We start from the raw sequence: 22,728 nt of genomic DNA, 5'->3' as shown, positions 1-22,728 counted from the left end.
TGATACGAAATTTCTAGTGGGGGCAGAAGGATGATGAAAGGAAGATAGTATGGCTAAGTTGGGAGAAATTTTGTGAGCCAAAATGCAGTGGTGGTATGGGTTTTAAGCAGCTTAAACAATTCAATCTGGCCCTTCTAGCTAAATAAGGTTGGAGGCTCCAAACCAAACAAAACTCCTTGGTCTATCGTGTCCTAAAGGCAATATGTTTTCCAAGGTGTGACTTCATTGAGGCAACTCTTGGAAATAACCCTTCTTTTGTGTGGCGTAGTATCATGGCTGCCCAAAATTTGGTTAGAGAGGGTGTACGGTGGAGAGTTGGAAATGGAAGCAATATTCATATTTGGGGTGATAAATGGCTACCCACATCATCCACATACAAGATTGCTTCACCCAGACAGTTTTTGCACCAAGACACAAGGGTGAGTGAGCTAATTGACCAAGATTCAGCAAGATGGAAGGTAAATGTACTGGATGCCTTGTTCTTTCCTTATGAAGCCGATGTGATAAAAGGTATCCCAATCAGTTCTTCTCTTCCACCGGATAAGATGATATGGGCTGCAACTCCGAATGGCAAGTTTAGTGTTAAGAGTGCTTATAGTATTGCCATGCGACAAGCAAACCGGGTAGACCAAGGTGCAAGCTCTCATAACAGTCAGATACGGTGGTTTTGGAAGAAAATATGGGACCTACCTTTGCCACATAAGGTACGTCATTTCACATGGTAGGCATGCAGAGACGTCCTACCCACTAAAGTCAACCTTGCGCACAGGAAAGTGATTCACGATCAGGTCTGTGAGCAGGGCCGGCTCTATGGTGGAGCAAAAAATGCAACCGCCTAAGGCCCCAAGTAAAAAAAAGGCCCCTAAATTTTAACCAATAGGATTATTTATAATCAATAAATAAAATAAATTTTTTTATTAGATGAAAAAAAAATAAAAAAATAGAGAAAAATGCAACGTAGTCCACAATATTTTTCACAACACTTGTACAACTAATGCTAAGTAGCAAGTTATTATAGCCTATTGTTGATGGCAAAAAAATAATTATAGTGATATTTTCAAATAAAAAACAAAAAACAGTTTAAAATCTAGGATTTGTTGTAAAAAATATTGTGAATGTTGCACTTCTAAAAAAAAAAGAATAATAATAAGAGTTTAATTAGCAAACTTTTACTAGTTTTCATCTAAATCTACCACTAACACCACTGTTTTACTTACCACTATCAATCTACCACATCAACAAGTATGAAAAATTTTGTCAAATTTTTTTTGTCTTAAAAATTCAAAAAAAAAAAAAAAAAAATTCTATGTAGTTCATGTTAATTAGTAGTAATTTTGCATCTAAATAAGATGATCAATTTTCGCCTTAGGCCCCCAAATGTATCAAGCCGCCCCTGTCTGTGAGGGGTGCGGGTTGGAGGCCGAAACTACTGGACACTTGTTTTGGACGTGCCCAAGAGCTAGAGAGGTCTGGACCTGTTTGAAATTAGTTGTGCCGGTGGACAATGATAGAATTTTTTCGCTCCTTGACTTGCTGTGGTCCATGTTGGTTGAAGAAAGCCAAAATGTTGAGATAGTGGCGAAGGTGGTTTGTATCGCATGGGCAATGTGGCGCAATCAGAATGAGGTTCAGCATGGTGGGCAACGACGGAATGGGAAGGATAAGGTTCGTTGGGCTTCTCAATATATGGAGGAGTATAAGGCAGCAACGGAAAGGTTAAGCTGTAATGAAGAGGCGGATGAGGCAGGGGGTACGTGGAGTCCTCCTCCGGCATGCAGTTTCAAAATTAATGGCGACAGTGCTATTTTCGCGAACCAAAAAGCAGTGGGTGTAGGAGTGATTGTCAGAGACGACATAGGCAGGATCGAGGCGGCAATGAGCAAGAAGATTCCTATTCTGTTGGGCGCTGTGGAGGTAGAGGTGATGGCGTACGAAATAGGTTTGCTCTTTGTGAAGGACATCGGCATTCATGACTTGATCATGGAGGGTGATTCGCTCATCATTCACCGTGCTATGTGCGACATGTCCACTCCACCTTCCTCTGTAGCTGTTGTTATTCAAGGCATGCAGGATATGTGCAAGGAATTTCGTAGAGTTATGTTCTCACACGTCTAGAGAAAGGGCAACAAATCGGCCCACTTATTGGCCAAACATGCTAGTGATGTTGATGACTTTATTACTTGGATAGAAGAGACTCCTTGTTTTATTGAGCAAGCTCTTCTTGATGATGTAACAAATGTTTCCATTCATTAATAAAATTTTAATCTTCCTATCAAAAAAAAAGAAAAAGAAAAAAAGAAGAAGAGAGGAAACGATATTATTGTATACCTTCCTCTCCCAGATTATTGTATAATCCCTATTTTTCATCTTAACAATTTTTTCTTTAAAATTATGACACATATTATATACTTAATTCTCAAAAAAAAAAAAAAAAAAATTAGATCCTTATTTTTTTAGCATTGCTCTTTCCAATATTGAGCCCATTGGAGTCTCTTGCCAAATGCATAATCTCGAGATGCTTAAAAAAGAAAGAAAGAAAGAAAAAATCTCGAGAAAAATTAAAAGGGACACCTTGAAATCCCCTTCCAATATCAGAATTTAATGTTGTAAGATTAAAATCCGCTCTCAGATTTTCCCTAAAGAAAAAATCGGATCATACAAGATTACATGATCTTAAATTTAAGCATAAAATTAACCAGGATATTAAATCCCAATTACTAGGTTTGATACTCAAAATCTACCTAAATTAATTACAAATATATATGATATTATTAGCTTGACTTTAGATGTCACCATATATATATTACAATTAGCAATTTAATCTCTCATACATCTCTATCTCAAACAACACTTCTAAAAAAGGCAAATCTCCTCCCTCAAAGTTCATTTGTAAAGGCAAATTTCTTTAGATCTCTCTTCATGGTTTTACTGCGACAGGTAACATTTCCTTTTTGGGTTTATGTGTGCACCAGTTTTTTTTTTTTTGGGTGATCTTATATTAGCTTGCTTCATTTCTTGATTATATACGTGTAGTTAGAACGAGACATGCAACAATTTCAGCGTTACTATAAGTCAGGAACATGTACAATACAAAATAGGTTCCCTCAAGGAGTTACCTCAACCAATACCATCAGCCATAAATATTCATTCTCTAGACCAAAATCAAAAGCTGAGGCCAAACAAGTCGCTGCAAAGAAACATAGTGAGGCAGAGAGGAGACGTAGGATGCGTATCAATGGTCAATATGCCACTCTGCGTGATATCCTCCCGAACTTAGTCAAAGTAAGTACAAAGATTCATACAAATAGTAATTTCATCAACTCTGTTTCTTCGATCTTCGTAATTAGCAATATCAAAACTTGTAAAAATTAAAGTGGTAAATTGTGATTAGAGTAATTAATTTTAGGACACATTTTTTTCACAATTATTGAAGTGGTAAATTGTGATTAGAGCAATATTATTTTTATATAGGTCCGTCATTGAGTCATTAACACAATATTTATTAGCACTAATGTTATTTGAAGAGTTGTAATTTTTTTGGTAATCCTTTTTTCTTATTGTTGGGTAATTTTACAAACAATAGATGGACAAGGCGACCGTGCTTGCAGAGACAGTTCGGCAAGTGAGGGAGTTGAGGAAGACTGTTTCGGATTTGGAAGGAGTTTGTGGTGGTAGCAGTAAGGATTGTGTGTTCCCTGGAGGGGCTGACAAGTTGAGTTTGGAAAACGGTGATGGTGACGATGACAAGGGGCTGGTCAAGGTCACATTTAGCTGTGAGGATAGGCCAGGGTTGATATCAGCCGTGGCAAGGACACTGAGGTCTATGAAAGGGAGGGTGGTGAAGTTTGAGATGGTAACACTGGGTGGAAGGACTAAAAGTGTGTTGTGGGTTCAAGGTCTGAGTGGTGGCAATGAAGGGATTGGAATGCTAAGAAGAGCTTTGAAGGTAGTCATTGACAGGCCCAATTTGCCAGGGATTAGCAAGAGGTCACGGCTCACTTGATGATTATAAGTTTTTTTGGGTCTAATGGATAATTTATAAGATGGGATGCAGAGGTAAATTGTGTGGAATCAGGGAGGGGGGATTGTAGGTATAGGGGATTCGGACATGGTAGCTAGCTAGGATTTCATTAGGAGGCATTATAATATAATGTATATCTGGTTTGACATGGTTAACTTACTTTACCTACTTACCTTCGGTTATAGGAAAACACCTTTAGATTATACATGAAGTCCATAGCTATAAAGATTCATTGTTTAAAAGGCTGTGATAATAGATTACTAATGAAAAATATGCTAGTTTCTTATTTTCAATAATTGAATTTCTATCTCTTGTTTCAATGCTCCTTCCTTCTTTATTTCCACGTCAAGTTGTCATACAAAATACACCCATATTTTGTTTTGGTAAAAATTAAAATTAAATGTTCCATGCTTTGTTAATTTTAAGTTTGACAAAAATCACCTTGATAAAGAAATGAAAAATTATAATACTTCTTGATAAAGTGCTACTTTTTTAGTACTGGTGATGACTACGACGACAACTAAATGTACAATACTTTGTTAATTTTAAGTTTGATAGGAAGCACATTAATAAAAAAAAAAAAAAAATAGAGTAGTTCATGAGTATAATTTATAAAGTGCCATTTTTTTTTTTTGTGATAATAATAATAATAATAATTAGCTGGAAAGTGTGGTGGGATATCTTTCATGTACACAAGGAAACTTGTGACATGTAAATTTCCAATTTTTTTGGTATTACTTTTTTTTTTGGTAATCATCCTAAGCATGCTAAAGGATTTTAATACGATTCACTAGTTACCACAAAGAAATATTTTGCTATGTCTTTTAGGCAAGAAAAAAGAGTATCTTTTTTTTGTTTTTTGTTTTATTTATTTTATTTTATTTTTGGTTTGAGGAACCAGACAGAATAGTATCTTATATAATAGTATATGCAATATTGTTCTTACTAATTTATAAGATTCTCGTACGAATATTCTAAGTGCCTGTGAGCATTTCAACATTGAAAGCTATACAAAACTTTACTTTTTACTCAAAAAAAAAATAATAATAATAATAAAATATAAAAAAACTTTACTTATAAAAAAAAAAAGTTCAGGTTCAAGAGCATCAAGAAAATCAGTTAATTTAGATGGAAATCTAGGCAGTTTGGATTGGCTTCGTGCCGCTTTAGTTTTGAAAAATGATATAGCGAGGCATACGCTTGTAAGTTTGAAATCCATCACTATCGGTTTGGACTGAAAAATGAAAAGAAAAAGAAATCCAACAGATAGTCAATTCTCATTTCTCATCAGGTGACGCGTGCGGGCATGTAGATTCTATATATTACCTCTCAAAATTGGTTTCTGTTACAACCACAACAGATTGTTTTCTTAAGCTATATTGGTAGGTTGGAATTTGCACGGGATTCAAGTCTTGTTGAGAAGGTGAGCTAACCCGAACATTTCCCGTGCATCTTCAACTACATCTCATCAAACACTTGGGAATCTCCAACATTCAATTCTATAAATACCAATTAGAGAATTGCATACAAACTCATAACAGAAATAGATCAAGTTCTCCACATATATTGACAAAGAAGTAGCTCTCTTTGATCCTTAAAAACAATGGCTAGTTGCAAGCATGTTTTCATTTTGGCATTAATTGTAACACTATTTTTGTCAAGCTTTAATATGAGTTTGGCAACTCGTCAACTATTGCAAACGCCTGCAGCTCCATCTCTGCCAACATTGCCTCCATTGCCCTCAGTGCCAACACTGCCTCAAGCCACATTGCCACCACTGCCTAGCACTCCATTGCCAACGTTGCCAACTCTGCCAAAGACCACATTGCCACCACTGCCTAGCACTCCATTGCCAACGTTGCCAACTCTGCCAAAGACCACATTGCCACCATTGCCAAGCACCCAAATCCCCTCCTTACCAAATCCAACTTTGCCAACAGTTCCTAAGGTGACTCTTCCTCCTCTGCCAGCCACTCCATTGCCCACCATCCCTACAACAATCCCATCAATCCCTACCATTCCAACCACAATTCCAACCATTCCTTTCTTCTCCCCACCCCCATCAAACTGAACCAGTAGTCCTTGAAACGCTGCGGCCCTAGAGGCCATTCACTTTCTCCTACTCCCGGCCATTTTTGGATGGCTCGATGTTTTCATGGCTTCTTGAAGCGTTTCTCGAGCGTGTTAGAGCCTGCTTTGCCTTTATATATGTATTAATAGGAACGAGTGGGTTTATGATAGTACTTGTTTGTATGTCATTGTAAAGTAATTCTTTACTCATTTCAGTATTACTTGGATTGTTATTGTCATGTTTGTCCATATAATATGATTTCTGATTTATTCTAACGATATATGGTCCTCTATCTTTTTCTTTTTCTTTTCCCCCTAATTATAGAATAAGATTAATTAAATAAAGTTGTCGAACGTAAACATATTGCACAAGATTTGGAGTAGCTTTTCTTTTTTTGGACTTCCCATAAATACAAAAATACAAGTATGATAGGCAAGTGTAAATGTGTAATATAAACAAAAGGGTTGACTAATAGAGGTCCACAAATTAACTAGAGCAACAATACATTTATTTGCGTAGATTAAAATCCCTTTCTAATATCAGAATTTAATGTTGTAGGATTAAAATGCACTTTCGGATTTTCCCTAAAGAAAAAAATTGGATCATATTAAATTACATTATCTTAAATTTAAGCATAACCAGGGTATTAAATCCCAATTATTAGGTTTAATACTCAAAATCTACCATACTTAATTACAAATATATACGATATTATTAGCTTGACTTTAGATGTCACCATATATATATTACAATTAGCAATTTAATCCCTCATATCGCTTTATCTCCAAACAACACTTCTTAAAAAGGCAAATCTCCTTCCTCAATTAAGTTCATTTGTAAAGCAAATTTTGTAGGTCTCTCTCTAAGATAATTTTACTGCGACAGGTAGCATTTCCTTTTCCGATTTATGTGTTCCTAAAATCACATTCATTCATCATGAAATGATTGAATTATATTTTTACACATTATCAATAATTTAAAAAGATACCAAAATAAAGTTAGTTAATGTAATTTAAAAACTTTTTTTTAGTAGGTAGAGGGGGATGGTGGGTTCCAAGTTTGAACCACAATACCACATGCATGGAGCACCATAACAGATGCCATTATTACTAATATCAACTTGAATTGAACCCATTCATTAAATATGTTAGGTTTTAAGTACTTAGGAACTAATTTATTAGAACTCTAATTTGTATTGTTGGCAAACCATGATCAAAACATGTTTAGTCTTGTTTTAGACTTGCTCAAAGTGTATGTGTTTTATGTAAAGTTGGAATCAAGCTACTGCAGAATTCATTGTGCAATTCAGTCTGGCTCAATCGATTGAGAATTAGGCTCAACCGATTGAAAGTCGGGCAGAATGTTTTTTCTGCAGAATTTCTAACTCAGCCCTAAGCCCATATAACGTGTAGGGTTTTATGTTTTGCCCTAGGTATAAAAGGGAAATCCTAGCCACGTTTTTGAGGTAGCTCTATTTGCTGTGTGTGTGAATCTCTTGTGAGATCTAAGAGGTGGTTGCCTTCACACATGCTTAGAATTATCAAGAAGGAGATTTTATTGAGAGCTTGATGATCATTCAGTTACTGCAATAAAAGCTTAAAGATACACAAGCAGGAGTGCTTGAACTTGCTGGAAAATCCAAGAAAGAAGGAGTTTGTGGTCTTGGAGCTGTCACGTGATTGTGTCAATAAGTTTTCTACTGGTGGGTAGCAATAGGATTTTAGTGGTCTAAATCGCTATTGTAAAATTTCGATTCTTTCATAGTGGATTCAAGTTTACCTTGAGAATAGCTAGGTTAAATCCTCCTCAGGTTTTTACCAGTTTGGTTTCCTAGGTCATCATATCTTTGTATTCTTTATATTCCGCACTTTACATTGATATGATTATATGATTGTGTGTTAACTTAGATCTGAAATTTGGACTAAGTAATCACTTGGCTAATTAACTAGGTTAATCCAATTGTGTTTTAAGGGGTCTAAAAACGTACAAGTGGTATCAGAGCAGGTAGCTCTCTTGTTGTAGATCTTTTGATCTCTGAGCTAATCCTTAACCCCTGTTGTCATGGAACACGGACACTCTTTGGTTATTTCTCCTCACTTTGATGGGAATAATTATGCTTATTGGAAAGTAAGGATGAAAGCATTCCTAAAATCTATTGATAAGAGAGTCTGGAACTCCGTTGAATACGGATGGGAGAAGCCCACTACTCCTGTGAGTGAGTGGCAAACTTCTCAGAAAGAAGCAGCCACTTTTAATAGCAAAGTTATGAATGCTATTTTTAATACTGTTTCTATGGAGGAATTGTTTTTTTTTTTTTTTTTTTGAGAGTAAACGGCAGAATATTATTCAAAGAAATAATAAGTTTATACAAAAGCAAGGCAGCAAAGAACAACCATGCTAAATCAGAAAAAGCTACATAGCTTTCTCACCACCTAACAAAAACAACAACTATAATCAAAGTTACATAAAAAAAATGCCCAAGAAAAAACAAGACTATTTTACTAAAACTCAAGACAAAACTCCATAATTAGCTTCAAAGTATTCTAAAGCATGGGTAACAGCAGACCTGGCTAGAACAGTGGGGTCCGGACGTGGAGTACCATAGCGAGCCTCATTTCGCTTACTCCAAATCATCCAACTGGTTGTGAAAAATATTGCAATCTCTGGGTCATTTTTTCTTTGCATTATTTGATCCGCCACATCCACAAATGAGAGATTTGTGCAATGAGTCATGATCTCCCTCAAGCATGTGGACTTCCAAACCATATCAGAATATGTACAGCTTAGAAGGACATGGTCTGTTGACTCCACCCCATCCTCACAACAATCACATCCAGCATCAAACAAAATTTTCCTTCTAGCTAGATTAGCTTTAGTAGGCAATATATCTCTACACGCTCTCCAAATGAAAGTTTTGATTTTGTTACATACCTTGGCTACCCAAATCCCTTTCCAAACTTTATTGCTCTGTGAGTGATTGGATGATTGGCCATGAGAAGATCTCAGATGTTGCGTTTGGATCATCTTATATGCACTTTTTACCGAGTATTCACCTGTGCTTGTGTATGCCCAAATTTGGATGTCTTGCACCACTCTATTACTTAAAGGGATGGATTTAATAACCTCAGCTTCATGTGGGAGGAATACATGATCAATCATGGATACTCGCCACGATCTTGTAGTTGGATCAATGAGGTTATCGACTGTGGCCATTGTTGACATTGAGGAGCACAGAGTTACCACCTTGAATGATGGTGGGGTTGGAAGCCATCGGTCTTTGCCAAATTCGAATTTTATTTCCAGTTCCTACCCACCATCTCAATCCACTGTCCAATACAGATCTGGCTACCACTATACTTTCCATGCAAAACTCCCTGAATTTGGTGATGGGCAATCTAAGAAAGATGAATTGGGAAAGTACTTTGATTTGTAGACCCGATAGAATAAGGAGTGTGTATTTTTCAGAAGCCTCCATCCTTGTTTAGCTAACATGGCTAGGTTGAAAGAATGAAGATCCCAAAACCCAATTCCTCCTATTGACTTGGGCATACAAAGTTTAGACCAACTCAACCAGTGCACTTTCCTTTCTTGCATCTTTTGACTCCACCAAAATCTGCTCATCATCCCTTACAGATCTTTGAGCAAGCCTTTTGGTAGCAAAAAGCATCCCATGGCATATATGGGGATAGCTTGTGCCACGACTTTAATCAAAATTTCTCTTCCAGCTTGAGACATCATCTTTTCCTTCCATCCCTTTAGTTTACTCCAAATTCTTTCAATGATTCGAGCAAAAACTGCTTTTTTGTTGCGCCCCACTATACTAGGCAGCCCTAAATACTTCTCATATTCTAGAACTGTCTCTACACCCAATGCCTGTTTAATTAATTCTTGAGTTTCTATTATAGTATTATTGGTAAAGAAAAGAGAGGTTTTATTAGTATTAATCTTTTGTCCTGAAATAGCCTCATATAGATTAAGCAAAGAATTGACCTGCTAGCACTCCTCTACTGATGCATGACAAAATAATAAGCTCTCGTCAGCAAATAGGAGATGAGAAATACAAGGACCACCTCTGCTAGCTGCCACTCCTTTTACAATTCCATCTAATTCTGCCTTTCTAAGCAAAGCAGTAAGCCCCCCAGCACAAAACAAAAAGAGATAAGGTGATAGAGGGTCACCTTGTCTCAATCCTTTAGAAGGTAAGATATAACTTGTAGGATTGCCATTAACTATAACAGAAAAATGAGCAATTGTTATGCATGCCATTATCAATTGCACCCATTTTTCATGAAACCCCATTTTCTCCATCACCCTTTTTAAATAATCTCATTCAACTCGGTCATAAGTTTTGCTCAATAGAGGAATTTAAGAGAATCTCTAATGTTGAGGTTGCTCACACTGCTTGGAATATCCTCCAGACTGTGTATGAAGGTACAAAGGCAGTTAAAATCAATAAGTTACAGCAATTAACAACTAGATTTGAAAGCATTAGGATGTCTGATGATGAATCTTTTGATGAATTCTATGCTAAGCTTAATGATATTGTTAATTCTGCTTATAATCTGGGTGAAATCTATGATTAACCTTAAATTGTTAAGAAGATTCTTAGATCTTTAACTAAAGATTTTAGACCCAAAGTGACTGTCATCACTGAGAGCAAAGATGTGGACTTCATCCCTGTTGATGAACTTGTAGGATCTTTTCAGTCTTATGAGTTGGACCTACCCAAAACTAGCAAATCCAAATCAATGGCTCTTAAGTCAGTTGATGATGTTGATGTTGGTGGATTTGATAATGAGCTCTCTACTACAGAGATTGCTTACTTTGCCAAGAACTTTATGAATTTCCTTAGAAACAACAACAGAAGGGCAAGAGGTACGAACACTGCTGAACCTAGAAACTTTAGGAAGAATGATCCCACTAAGATTAACAACAGTGAAAAACCTAGAGAAAAAGTAGGTCAATCTTCTAATAATTCTATGGGTCCTCAATGCTTTGGATGTCAAGGGTATGGTCATATGAAATCTGAATGTTCTACATACTTGAGGTCTAAGGGTAAGGTTATGGTTGTAACCCTTAGTGATGATGAAGTTTTTGATGATGAGTCTGGTTGTGACGAGGATGGAAACTTCATTACTTTCACTGCTACTACTGTAGTCAATGAAAGCTTGTTTGTTGAAGAGAACCCTTCTGATGGGGAACTCTCTGAGGATGCAGATCTTCAAGAAGCCTACAATAAACTTTGCAAAGTTGCTGCAAAGGATGCTATGAGTGTTGAATTAGGCTTGAAGAAAATTGCATCTCTTGAGCTTGATAAGAAAAATTTGCTTGTGAACTTGTTTGATGCTACTGAACTTTTGAATAATGTAAAGTCTGAGAAAATGCTTTTGCTTGAAAAAAAATTAAGAATTTGGAACATGAACTATCTGTTGCTAGAGAACAATCTGATAGGTCTGAAAGCTCTAAACTTGATCACTTGCTGAGTGTTCAAAAGTTTCCCTCTGACAAAACTGGCTTAGGGTTTGTAGAAAGCACCTCTGTGCCTGCACCCCATTCCACAAACTTTGTTCCTTTTTCTTCTTCCGAACCCCATGTTAGTGAGGTTGTCAAACCCTCTGTGAGTAAGGCTAAATCTATAGAAGTTACACCTCCTAGGAAGATTAGGGTTGATCTTCATAAGTCTAAACCTAAGGCTTCTAACCCTCCTAAGGGCAAGACACATGATAAGCCTGCATGGGTTTGTCATTTTTGTGGAAAGTCTGGGCACATTCGTCCAAACTGTTACTAGCTGCAAGCTGCTAAGCGAACAAATAAACCAAAAGCTCCTGTGCCTAAAGCACAAGATCCTATGGTATTTATTGGTGAATTGGTAAAGTCTTTAAACCTTTATTCCAATCCTAAAGTTGGTAATCATACTCATGTGAATAAGAACTCCAATACTCGAGGTGCATCTAAAAAGTTTTGGATGCAAAAGGCTCAATCAAATTGAGTCTTTTTGACATGGTCCTTGTGCTTCATTACTCTACCCTTTGTAACCATTGATTTTTTTTTTTTTTTTTTGGTTTTCTTTTTGTTTCTAGGACTTGCATTGCATAACATTCATGCATTTCATTCTAGGACTGTTTTTGTTTCTTTATTTCAAAATAAAAAATATATATAAAAAAAAAAGGAAAAGGAAAAAGGGAAGCGAATTGTGTTTTGCATTTATTTTCTTGGCATTGAAAACAAGGTTGGTCAATTTATTTTTACATAACATGTCTTTGTACCTTGTTTAGCTGGGATGAGCTTATTTATTGCACTTTACTAGTTTAAGTTTTGTAGTGCATGTTGTGTGGGAAAATGTTTATAGTTTTTGGTCATATAATCTTGATCTTGAAGTCATATATCTTTGACTGTCGGACTTGAACCTTTGGAGAAAGACATAAATAACCATCTCACCACTGTTCACTAGCCAATCAGGAACACCTTAGTGCATATCGTAAGATTTTGTGCTCGAGAAAGTGTAGTACATGCACAAAAAGAACATAAGGTGTAGCATCGGTTTAAATACTAAAATTGGTGTGTACATTATTAGACTTTAATTAAATCAATCAAATAAAATTGGTGTATACATTATCTCGGCTATTTTAATAAGTTTCTGCTAAATTAAAATTTGTGTGTACAATATAAGGCAAATCAAGAAACTTACATGATTGCAAGCTTATGATCTAGGAGATGTGGGAGTTATATGATGTAACTCTTTAGGTAATAGTCTCTTTCAAACTCTATGTGATGAATTTTGTAGACTTTGTGTTTGATTTCTAATCACATATCACCTCACATGTATCTCAAGCTTTTGCTAGTTGCACACACTACACAAGTTACTCTTTGCTAAACTTTGTACATGTTATTATGTGTGTTTTTGGTTTGACCAACCAAGTTTGAAAATTCCTTGAGTTTTATGCAAAACATATTTGATGGTTGAGATTTTAAGAGAATGGATTGAAAATCTTAATTTTGGGAAAACTGGGTTCAAAACATGTGTTTTGGAAAAGCATTTCATCTTATACTCATGCATATAATTCATAAACTTCAATGCTTTGAGGAGTTTTTGCATTATTTTGCTTTGTTTTTTGAAAAACTAATTTTTCCAGAATTTCGACCGATCGAAATTGTTTTTCAACCGATAGAAATTTTTTTTTCGACCAATCGAAATTGCAATTAAAAATGTTTGTAAGTTTTTGTTTGTTTCGATTGATGCTCGATTGGTGTTGGATCAATCGAAGCATTTTCGACCGATCGAATCTGTTTTTCGATTGATCGAAAATCGTGTAGAGAATTTTTAAAAAATTGTTCTTCACGTGTTCAAACTCACTTTTTCAAAAGTTTTCAACTTTTTCTCTTTCCATACGACTTCGTCAAGGCTCCAATCCATTTTTTTGTTGTTTTCCTCCATTCTTTTTGCAAGGTTTTTCTCTCCCAAGGCCGGTAAGACCTTTATACCCTTCCTTGTGCATTTATTTTCTCTTTTCATGCATCAAATCATGCATTATTTGGGAAATTTCGAACCTATGTAATTTTGGGGGTTTTTGATGAATTAAGCCTTTTCTTTCACAATTGATCAATGGGTTTTTGTTGGGGGATGTTATAAACATGATCTTTGGTGTTTAATTTGATCAATTGATGAATTGTGAGAAATTGAAAATTCTAGGGTTTGAATCTACCCGATTTGGATTTTGTTCAATTAGATCTAATTTGATGAAATTGGCTTGTTGAATTGATTTATTTGATCATTATTTGGTGTTATCTATCTTGTTTAATGATCAATTAGTCAATTTTCTAAAAATTGTACAAGTGGTTTTTCAAAATTTTGGGGTTTTTGTTATAAACTCTATGATCAAGCCAATTTTATGATTCTAAACTTAAATTGAACTTGTTATCACTGCATTAGAGCATGCATCATGACATTTATCTGTTCATGCATCATATAGATTGTTATTTCTGTATTTTTTTTTTGTGCTAACTTGCAGTCTGCCCTTGGTATTTTTTTGTTGTTGTTTTTGTTCTTTCTCTTTTGTCTTTGTCCTTACCCTAGCACCATGCCTAGGAAGACTAGAGCCCATAGGACATCTTCCTCTTCTTCTGCTCCTTCCTCTGTGGGCACTTTGTTTCGGAGTGAGAAAAGCCAAGAGTTATATGAGAAACTAAACCTTAAGAGAAAAATTTGGGTTGAGCGTAAGGCTTTGCTAGATGAGTTGGATCATGCCATTAGGGAAAACTTTAAGCGTTGGGGCTGGTTGCCACTTTTGGATATTGAATATCCTCCTCCTTCTACCCTGATTAGAGAGTTCTACTCGAACATCTCTATCCACGTCTATGATTCCAAAACTTTAGTCAAGAGTTGGATACAAGGTGTAGAGTTCACAATTACTCCTCGTGTAGTGGCTGATGCTCTTGGGGTACCCGTGGTCCCGAACCCTATTTATCCTTATGATGAGTCTCTTCCCTTAGATGACATCATGTCTTACATCACTAGTACTTTTATCCGGTGGGAATCTGATCCTCGGATCACTTCTATTGAACTCATTGAGACTACATATTTTTTCTTTAGGATAGCATGTCATTCCTTGTGGCCTATCTCTCATTTGCACACCATTCCTTTGGAGCGATGTGCATTTTTGTATGCTCTTGTTACGGATGCTTCTATTAGTTTTCCTTATCTATTTCTTCGTTCTTTGAACGAAGTTCATAGGAGTTCCTCTACCGTTCATGCTCTTTTTCATCCTATTTTCATTCATAGGATTTTTTTATTTTTAGGTTTAGATGACTTCCCCGCTTCTGAGCCCGTACACATTATTGCTCCCATAGATGCCACTTTTCTTAGGCAGAGGGCTACTCAGATGAGAGAGAGAGCTCTAAATGCCCTCGAGCTGCCCCTTCTGGTACCACACCCCCTCCTTCTTCTATAGGTACTACTTCTGGTGAGGCGTCTGCTGATCCTGTTGGTGCTGCTGCTGTTCCTTCACCACCTACTTCGGATGACTTTAACATTTGTCATACATTAGAGACTGTCATGACCATTCAGGCGGCTCATGGTCAAATTTTGGTGGATGTGCTTGATGAGCTCTGTGCTTTGCGAGCATATTTGGTGCATCTTCGACGTTCACCTTCGCCACCTTCTTTTGATAATGGATTCTGATTGCCTTTTGGCATTCCATCACAAAAAGGGGAAGTACTTTTGGACACTTGTAGAGGAGTTTTTGTAGTTAGGGGGAGAGTTTTTGTTTATTGGAGTTTGTGGAGTTTAGATTGTATCTAGGTGCTTCACTGTGTATGTATCTTTTTGGCTCTTGATGTATTGTTTTTGGGCTATTCATGTTAGGGGTAGATACATTGTTATTTATGTTTCTTGTTTCACTACTCATTGATTTATATTTTTGAGTTATTCATGATATACGTCTTTGTTTTGTGTTTTGTGAAGTCAAGAATTTGGTTTTGTTTTACTTGTATTTTCCACACATGCGTTGTTTGTTGAGTATTTCAGGAAATATATAGGTTGATTCAGTTGTGCTGCTATCTACACTTGCAACTGATGGATAGTAGTTAGGTTGGATTATTTTGTAATGGGCATTATTTTTATAAAGGGCTTTTACTTGTAACTTTGAGCATTGTGTTTGTGTTTTGTCACGAATTGTCAAAGGGGGAGTTTGTTAGGTTCTAAGTACTTAGGAACTAATGTATTAGAACTCTAATTTGTATTGTTGACAAACCATGATCAAAATATGTTTAGTCTTGTTTTAGACTTGCTCAAAGTGTATGTGTTTGATGTAAAGTTGGAATCGAGCTGCTGCAGAATTCATTGTGCAATTTGGTCTGGCTCGATCGATCGAGAATTAGGCTTGACCGATCGAAAGTCAGGCAGAATGTTTTTTTTGCAGAATTTCCAACTCAGCCCTAGGCCTATATGATGTGTAGGGTTTTATGTTTTGCCCTAAATATAAAAGGGAAACCCTAGACACGTTTTTTAGGTAGCTCTATTTGCTGTGTGTGTGAATCTCTTGTGAGATCTAAGAGGTGGTTGCCTTCACACATGCTTAGGATTATCAAGAAGAAGATTTTATTGAGAGCTTGATGATCATTCAGTTGCTGCAATAAAAGCTTAAAGATACACAAGCAGGAGTGCTTGTACTTGCTGGAAAATCCAAGAAAGAAGGAGTTCGTGGTCTCGGAGCTGTCACGTGGTCGTGTCAGTAAGTTTTCTATTGGTGGGTAGCAATAGGATTTTAGTGGTCTAAGTCGCTATTGTAAAACTTCGATTCTTTCATAGTGGATTCAAGTTTACCTTGAGGATAGCTAGGTTAAATCCTCCCCAGGTTTTTACCGATTTGGTTTCCTGGGTCATCATATCTTTGTGTTCTTTATATTTCGCACTTTACATTGATATGATTATATGATTGTGTGTTAATCTAGATCTGAAATTTGGACTAAGTAATCACTTGGCTAATTAACTAGGTTAATCCAATTGTGTTTTAAGGGGTCTAAAAAAACGTACAAAATATTTTTGACAATGTAAAATACAATTCACTTATTTCACAAATAATTGATATATAGTATTTTAATAATTCTAAATAGAGTAATCATCCAAATAATTAACTCTAAAATATTGTAATTCTATTTACAATTTTTTATTTTTGAGAATCCCTTTTACAAAATGATGAAACCAGTGTAATACTACTAAAACTATATAAGAAAATAATACCATAAATTTTTCCAATTTTTTTATAGTACTTTTTTTGGTAATCATCCTAAAAGCATCGCAAAGGATTTTAATTTGATTCACATCAAAGAAATATTTTTCTGTGTCTTCTAGACCAAAGAGTAGGTGTATGCAACGTTGTTTTTACTTATTTATGAGACCCACGGACGAAGATTCCAAGTGCATGTGAGAGTAATTTAAGATGTAAAACTATACAAAACTTTGGGAGTGCAATAATAATATACTCTCCTCCCACATTAATAGTAGATATCACTATGAATTAGAGAGATTAATTATTATGTGACAAGAGAGTATGACATTATTGTACTTGTAGAGTATTGTATAAATACTCAATAGTCAATACAATCTGCACCTCCTTTACCATTGAATACAAGTATATTTTGTAAAATTCATTTATTTTTTGATGTCAATATAAGATGGTTTCAAGGTAGGGATAGAGCTAGGATTTGGAGTTAGGGGGAAAAAGTATACAAATTAAAAAAATCATTATAAAATTTCAAATAAACATCCAATTAACAATCCCTCAATCATTATTTGGCATGCATCAAAATTTGGCGTGTGTCTATGGCTGGATAAGGGAAAAATTATTTTGTTTAAAATTTTTAAAGGACCACATTGTTAATTTGTTTTAAGTAAAATTAGTTGATTGGACTAAATTTTTTTAACTTTGCTGCTAATAATTTTTGTTGCTAGGCTAATTTTTTTGGGCTTATTACTTTTATTTTTTATTTATTTTACTTCTATAAATTTTTTTATGGCCATGAAAAAAATCGATAATATTGTTAAGGATAGGCCCAAGTCCAAGCATGGCTATATCCCTGTTTCAGGGTGAGACAGACTTGAATTTCTTAATATTGTGATAGCAAATCGGTAAAAGGCATTACGAGGTGGGGTTTGGTCGATTGGGAAATCTGGGCAGTTTAGATTGGCTTCATGCCGCTTTAGTTTTGAAAAATGATATAACAAAAGCATACGCTTGTACATTTCTATAGGTTTGGACACCAAAAAAAAAAAGGAAAAAAAAAAGAAAAAAAGGAAGTCCACCAGATAGTTAATTAATTCTCATTTCTATTCAGGTGTTGCATGCAGGAAAAAGCTGATTACTTGATTAGCCCAAACTCTGCTGGCATGCATGTAGATTTTATTTATTTATATTTTTGCCTTACACTGGCGTGTCGAATGGTGATGAGTCATATATATTACCTTTTAAAATTGGTTTCTACAACCATAACAGATCTTTTTTGTTAAGCTATCTAGATTCTAGCTAGGTAGGTTGGAATTTGAACAAGCTTCAAGTCTTGTTGAGAAGGTGAACTAACCCGAGCTTCTCCCATGCATCCCCAACTACATCTCATCAAACACTTGGAACCCTTCAACATTCCACTCTATAAATGCCAACTAGAATTTCACGCTTTCAACTCATAACAGAAATAGAAGATCCCCATAGATATTCAGATAAGACTAGCTAGGTCTCTCTGATCCAATCGAACAATGGCTAGTTGCAAGCATGTTTTCATTTTGGCTTTAATTGTAACATTGTCTTTGTCAAGCATTAATATGAGTTTGGCTGCTCGTCAACTATTGCAAACGCCTGCAGCTCCGTCTCTGCCAACATTGCCTCCATTGCCCTCAGTGCCAACACTGCCTCAAGCCACATTGCCACCACTGCCAACTACCACACTGCCACCATTGCCGTCACTGCCAACTCAACCAACTCTGCCAAAGTCCACGTTGCCACCATTGCCAAGCACCCAAATCCCCTCCTTACCAAATCCAACTTTGCCAACAACTCTTCCTCCTTTGCCTGCCACTCCATTGCCCACCATCCCTACAACAATCCCGTCAATTCCTACAATTCCAACAATTCCCTTCTTCTCCCCACCCCCATCAAACTGAACCAGTAGTCCTTGAAATGCTGCGGCCCCGAGACCATTCAGGCATTCACTCTCCTTCTCCCATTTTAGGATGGCTGTATGTTTGCATGGCTTCTTGAAGCGTTTCTCGAGTGTGTTGGAGCCTGCCTTGCTTCTATATATGTGTTAAAATAAGGAACCAGTAGGTTTATGATAGTACTTGTTTACGTATGTCATTGTAGAGTCCTTCTTTAGTACTCATTTCACTGGCACTTGTTTTTTTTTTTTTTTTTTTGTGAAACCACTTTCACTTGGATTGTTATTGTCATATTTGTTGTCCTTACAATATGATTTCTTATTTATTCTAATGATGGTCCTCTATCTTCTGTTCTCCAACACCAACCCCCCACCACCCCCCCCACCCCCCCCAAAAGAAAAAAGAGAGGATAAGATTAATTAAACAAAACTGTCTAACATAAACATATTACAGAAGTTGGACTTATATACCCCCACACATAAAAAATATAAAGCTGATGGACAAGTGCAATATAAACAAAAGGGTTGATTAATAGTCTAATAGATGTCCCCAAAACAACTAGAGCATCGATACATTTATTTGCTTCACAGTGGATTTGCTTGAATGAAACTTGCCAAGACTTGGAACGAATGAGAAATGACAGCACTAGTAAATAGTAAAATATGCCTGAATTGGGTCGGTTTCAAGAGTGAGATTATGATAACCCGACTCCCAAGCAAAGGATAATCCATCCCAAATAGGCAGCCCATAATTTTGCAAATAAACTAGATATATGAACTACTACAGGAGAATCCTACATATCAATTTCCAAAATGAACTCAATTATACCACCAGCTCTAGAGGGGCTCGAATTACCTACCATTTATAGTTTACTAGTCCGTTACTAATAAGCCTTGTACTATTGACATATTTGTACAACGCACATACCTATACCGCACTCATATGTTTGATTATATAAAATTAGTGTCTTGGAAATTAAGTTTTATTCATGGAATTCCATGGAATTGATTCACAATTCTAACATCACATCATAGTCATTGCTTTGACCTCCTAGTTTGTTCTCAAGCAGTCCTGTCTTCCTTTGCATCCATCTACTGCCTAAAGATTCTACAACAAGTTTCATGCCGTATGACCTCTTCAGTATTGCTCCACCAATTCTAGAGAATGTTTCTCATTTTATGCGACAATTAATTAGAAGCCTACACAATGCTGCAAGACCATTGCCACCGTTAGAACCACCATCTTTGTACCATTGATAAGCTTATTAAATTTTAAACCATCTCTGCAAGACCAGTGGTTAATCCGATGAATCTTCTTATAACATAATCAATCTTAAATAGTATTTCATCAATTTTAAATTTATAAACTTTTTCTTTAAATAATTTGTGACAAGATTTGTCAATAAAATTTAAATAATAATATGTGCATTTGGAAAAGTATCAAGTCTTTTTATATATTCAAGAATAGTTATATTACATGTTTGAATATCATTATGGAAAATAATATTATAATTATTTTATTGTTATTTTTCTGTTATATTTTTCATTATCTTCTAACCTTTTTTTTTCTTTTATGAATTTCTTTTTCATTTGTGAGATTTGAATCTAAATTTTTTGTTATATATTTTAAATATTTCTAGTAATAAATCTATTAAGGCATTCGGGATTCAATTATTTTTTTCTACACTTCTCTCTTCTCGTCTTCTTTTTTTTCTTCATTTTTTATATCATATTTCTTTTCTAGTTGACATTTATAATGAAAAATATATAAGTAAAAGAAAGTATCTAAAATATAAATTACAATATGAAAAGAATCAAATAAATTTTGAACTATAGAAACATAAAATCTAATTTACTAAAAGTACTATTGCAAAATCGCTTAACAATATAATAACTCAATAGCCTCAAAATGTCCAAACAAAATGAATTCAACACATAACTTGATAATTTAATAGTTATTATGGTATAAATTCTATGATTTTGATCTTGTTTTGGTTGGATTTATTATTATTTTTTTTTTGGGTACTAAAGTTCCACCATAAAAATATGTTACAATCATATAAGGAATTAAACATCCAGGTTTAGGGGTAAAATTTATGAAAAAGAGATGAAAAGTAATTTTTCTCTTTACGTTGGATAAAGCGTTGCATGGTGAAGGAAAGTTAAAATATAATCTTAAATTTTGACTTTGGTTTTGTGTGTGTGTGAGAGAGAGAGAGAGAGAGAGAGAGATTTATGTGTGGCTGTGTGAGAGATTGGGTGGTTGATGTTAACAATTTACTGTATGGATTTTGACATATACATGAGCAAAATGTTTAAATTGTCATAAGGGGGGAACTCTAGTTTTTTTTTTTTTTTGGGTGGTACTTTGCTCTTTTATTTTCTTGCTCACATTTTCTAAAAGTAGGCTTTTAACAAAATAATAGGAAAAATGCAGATGGTTACTTGTAACCAAATTGGCTTATCGATGTATTTTATTCATGTTTAAATTCTTTACTTAAAAGAAGAATCGAAGACCAGCTGATTGAAAGGGCTTGCTCAAGTAGAGACCGAGGCTTGGTCTACCAAGAAACAAAAGACATGCTCAAGCAAGTGATTAAAGCCCACTTGAGCGAGGGCCCTTGCTTGAAAGATTGCTAAAAATTGTTCTCTGACTCTGTTTTCGTATCCTTTTTGCATTAGATTTTGTTCTGTCACTTATGTTTGCATCTATATAAACCCTAATTTGCATTATATTTCAATAGAGAAAAGGAGCCCACAACTTGTGCTACTCAGAGAGTGAACCTTGTGACTTTTCTTTTTGTGCTTCAAAGAAAAATCTATCTTTGTTCCGTTCGTACTTGTGATCCAAAGAGCTTATTAGCTTGAAACCATAGATTTCCCCCCCTAATGAGCGTACTATAAAAGAAATCTTCAATGAGGTTCCTTGGAGTGTGCCAGAAGTTTTGGTTTGTGTGATGGATTTCAAAGGTTCTAGAATTATTGCGGGGAAGGCAAGTGGGTTGCTTGTTCAGGTTGCATAGAGGGTCCAAGGTGCAAAGTTTTTGTGTACGTCTTGCTATATGTAATTGTGTCTTCATAGTGGACTTTCTATGGGATTGTCTTTGTCTCTGAGGTCGTTTTCCTTTTAGTCATACCAAATCGTGTATTATAACATTTATTTATTTATTTATATTTCTTTATGATTTGATGCATTCTGAACTATAGTAGAATATAATTATATTGTGGATCACATATTTGAGATGGGTTGATAATTAATTAATAATTCTGCAACATATATTTAACAAAGAATCTAAATCGGAATTTTCAAAAAAAAGAAAAAAGAAAAAAAGATTTGGCATGAAGTATTGTTCTTTAACAAGAGACTAATACAATTATTAAGTAATACTAATTTATACTTTTCTTTATTCTTGTGATGAGGTAGTCTCTTTTTTTTCTTTTTTCCCTATTATGTTTATTGATTGCCAGCCCTCTCTACCATTGATAATAAGTATATTTACCATTCATATATCTTCTACACTAGAATTTCTCATTGTGTTCGATCTCAATATAAGATGGGTTTCAGGGTGGGGACAGATTTGCATTACCTAATACTGTGAAAGAAAATTGGTAAGGGTATTGCGAGGTGGGGTGTGGTCAATTGGGTTCAAGAATTAAGAAAAAAAACTTAGGATGGAAAGCTAGGCAGTTTGAATTGGCTTCATGCTACTTTAGTTTTGAAAAAATTAATAGGTAGCAGGCATACTCGTGTAAGTCGGAAAGCCACAGATAGTCAATTTTCTCATGAGTCATTAGGTGATGCGTGCCGAATGCTAAAGACTCATATTAACACTCAAAATTGGTTTCCGCAACAGGTTGTTTTTGGTAAGCTATCCCTTGATAGGTTGGGTAGGTTGGAATTTGAAGAGTCTTCAAGTCTTGTTGAGAAGCTGAACTAACCCGAGCTCCTCACATATGCATCCCCAACTACATCTCATCAAACACGTAGAAA

At 35.4% G+C, this 22,728-nt stretch overlaps 3 protein-coding genes across 3 annotated transcripts; all 3 read left to right on the top strand.

The window, feature by feature from the left end:
- Window positions 1–272: 272 nt before the first annotated feature.
- LOC126689786 (uncharacterized) lies at window positions 273–2,115 on the top strand. The gene is made up of 2 exons (XM_050384964.1): window positions 273–633; window positions 1,370–2,115. The coding sequence occupies exons 1-2, from the start codon at window positions 273–275 to the stop codon at window positions 2,113–2,115; spliced, it is 1,107 nt and encodes a 368-aa protein (XP_050240921.1).
- Window positions 2,116–3,044: 929 nt separating this feature from the next.
- Window positions 3,045–4,231, top strand: LOC126689632 (transcription factor bHLH131-like). Its single transcript, XM_050384860.1, has 2 exons — window positions 3,045–3,282; window positions 3,584–4,231. The coding sequence occupies exons 1-2, from the start codon at window positions 3,046–3,048 to the stop codon at window positions 4,001–4,003; spliced, it is 657 nt and encodes a 218-aa protein (XP_050240817.1). The 5' UTR covers window position 3,045; the 3' UTR covers window positions 4,004–4,231.
- Window positions 4,232–18,339: 14,108 nt separating this feature from the next.
- LOC126689785 (protein PELPK1-like) lies at window positions 18,340–18,744 on the top strand. The gene has a single exon (XM_050384963.1). The coding sequence runs from the start codon at window positions 18,340–18,342 to the stop codon at window positions 18,742–18,744; it is 405 nt and encodes a 134-aa protein (XP_050240920.1).
- The last annotated feature ends 3,984 nt before the right edge of the window (window positions 18,745–22,728 follow it).

Source organism: Quercus robur, chromosome 6, assembly GCF_932294415.1.
Source record: "Quercus robur chromosome 6, dhQueRobu3.1, whole genome shotgun sequence".
Lineage (NCBI taxonomy): Eukaryota > Viridiplantae > Streptophyta > Magnoliopsida > Fagales > Fagaceae > Quercus > Quercus robur.
The sequence above is the reverse complement of the archived record's forward strand: the minus strand, read 5'-3'. Positions and strand labels throughout refer to the sequence as shown.

What these genes read in the sequence shown, in the direction of transcription:
- LOC126689632 (XM_050384860.1), top strand. Translation starts at nt 3,046, where the DNA reads ATGCAACAATTTCAGCGTTACTATAAGTCAGGAACATGTACAATACAA. An exon ending in TCCTCCCGAACTTAGTCAAA is followed by an intron (nt 3,283 to 3,583) that starts GTAAGTACAAAG and finishes TACAAACAATAG; the next exon opens with ATGGACAAGGCGACCGTGCT.
- LOC126689786 (XM_050384964.1), top strand. Translation starts at nt 273, where the DNA reads ATGGCTGCCCAAAATTTGGTTAGAGAGGGTGTACGGTGGAGAGTTGGA. An exon ending in AGCAAACCGGGTAGACCAAG is followed by an intron (nt 634 to 1,369) that starts GTGCAAGCTCTC and finishes TTTTCGCCTTAG; the next exon opens with GCCCCCAAATGTATCAAGCC.
- LOC126689785 (XM_050384963.1), top strand. Translation starts at nt 18,340, where the DNA reads ATGGCTAGTTGCAAGCATGTTTTCATTTTGGCTTTAATTGTAACATTG.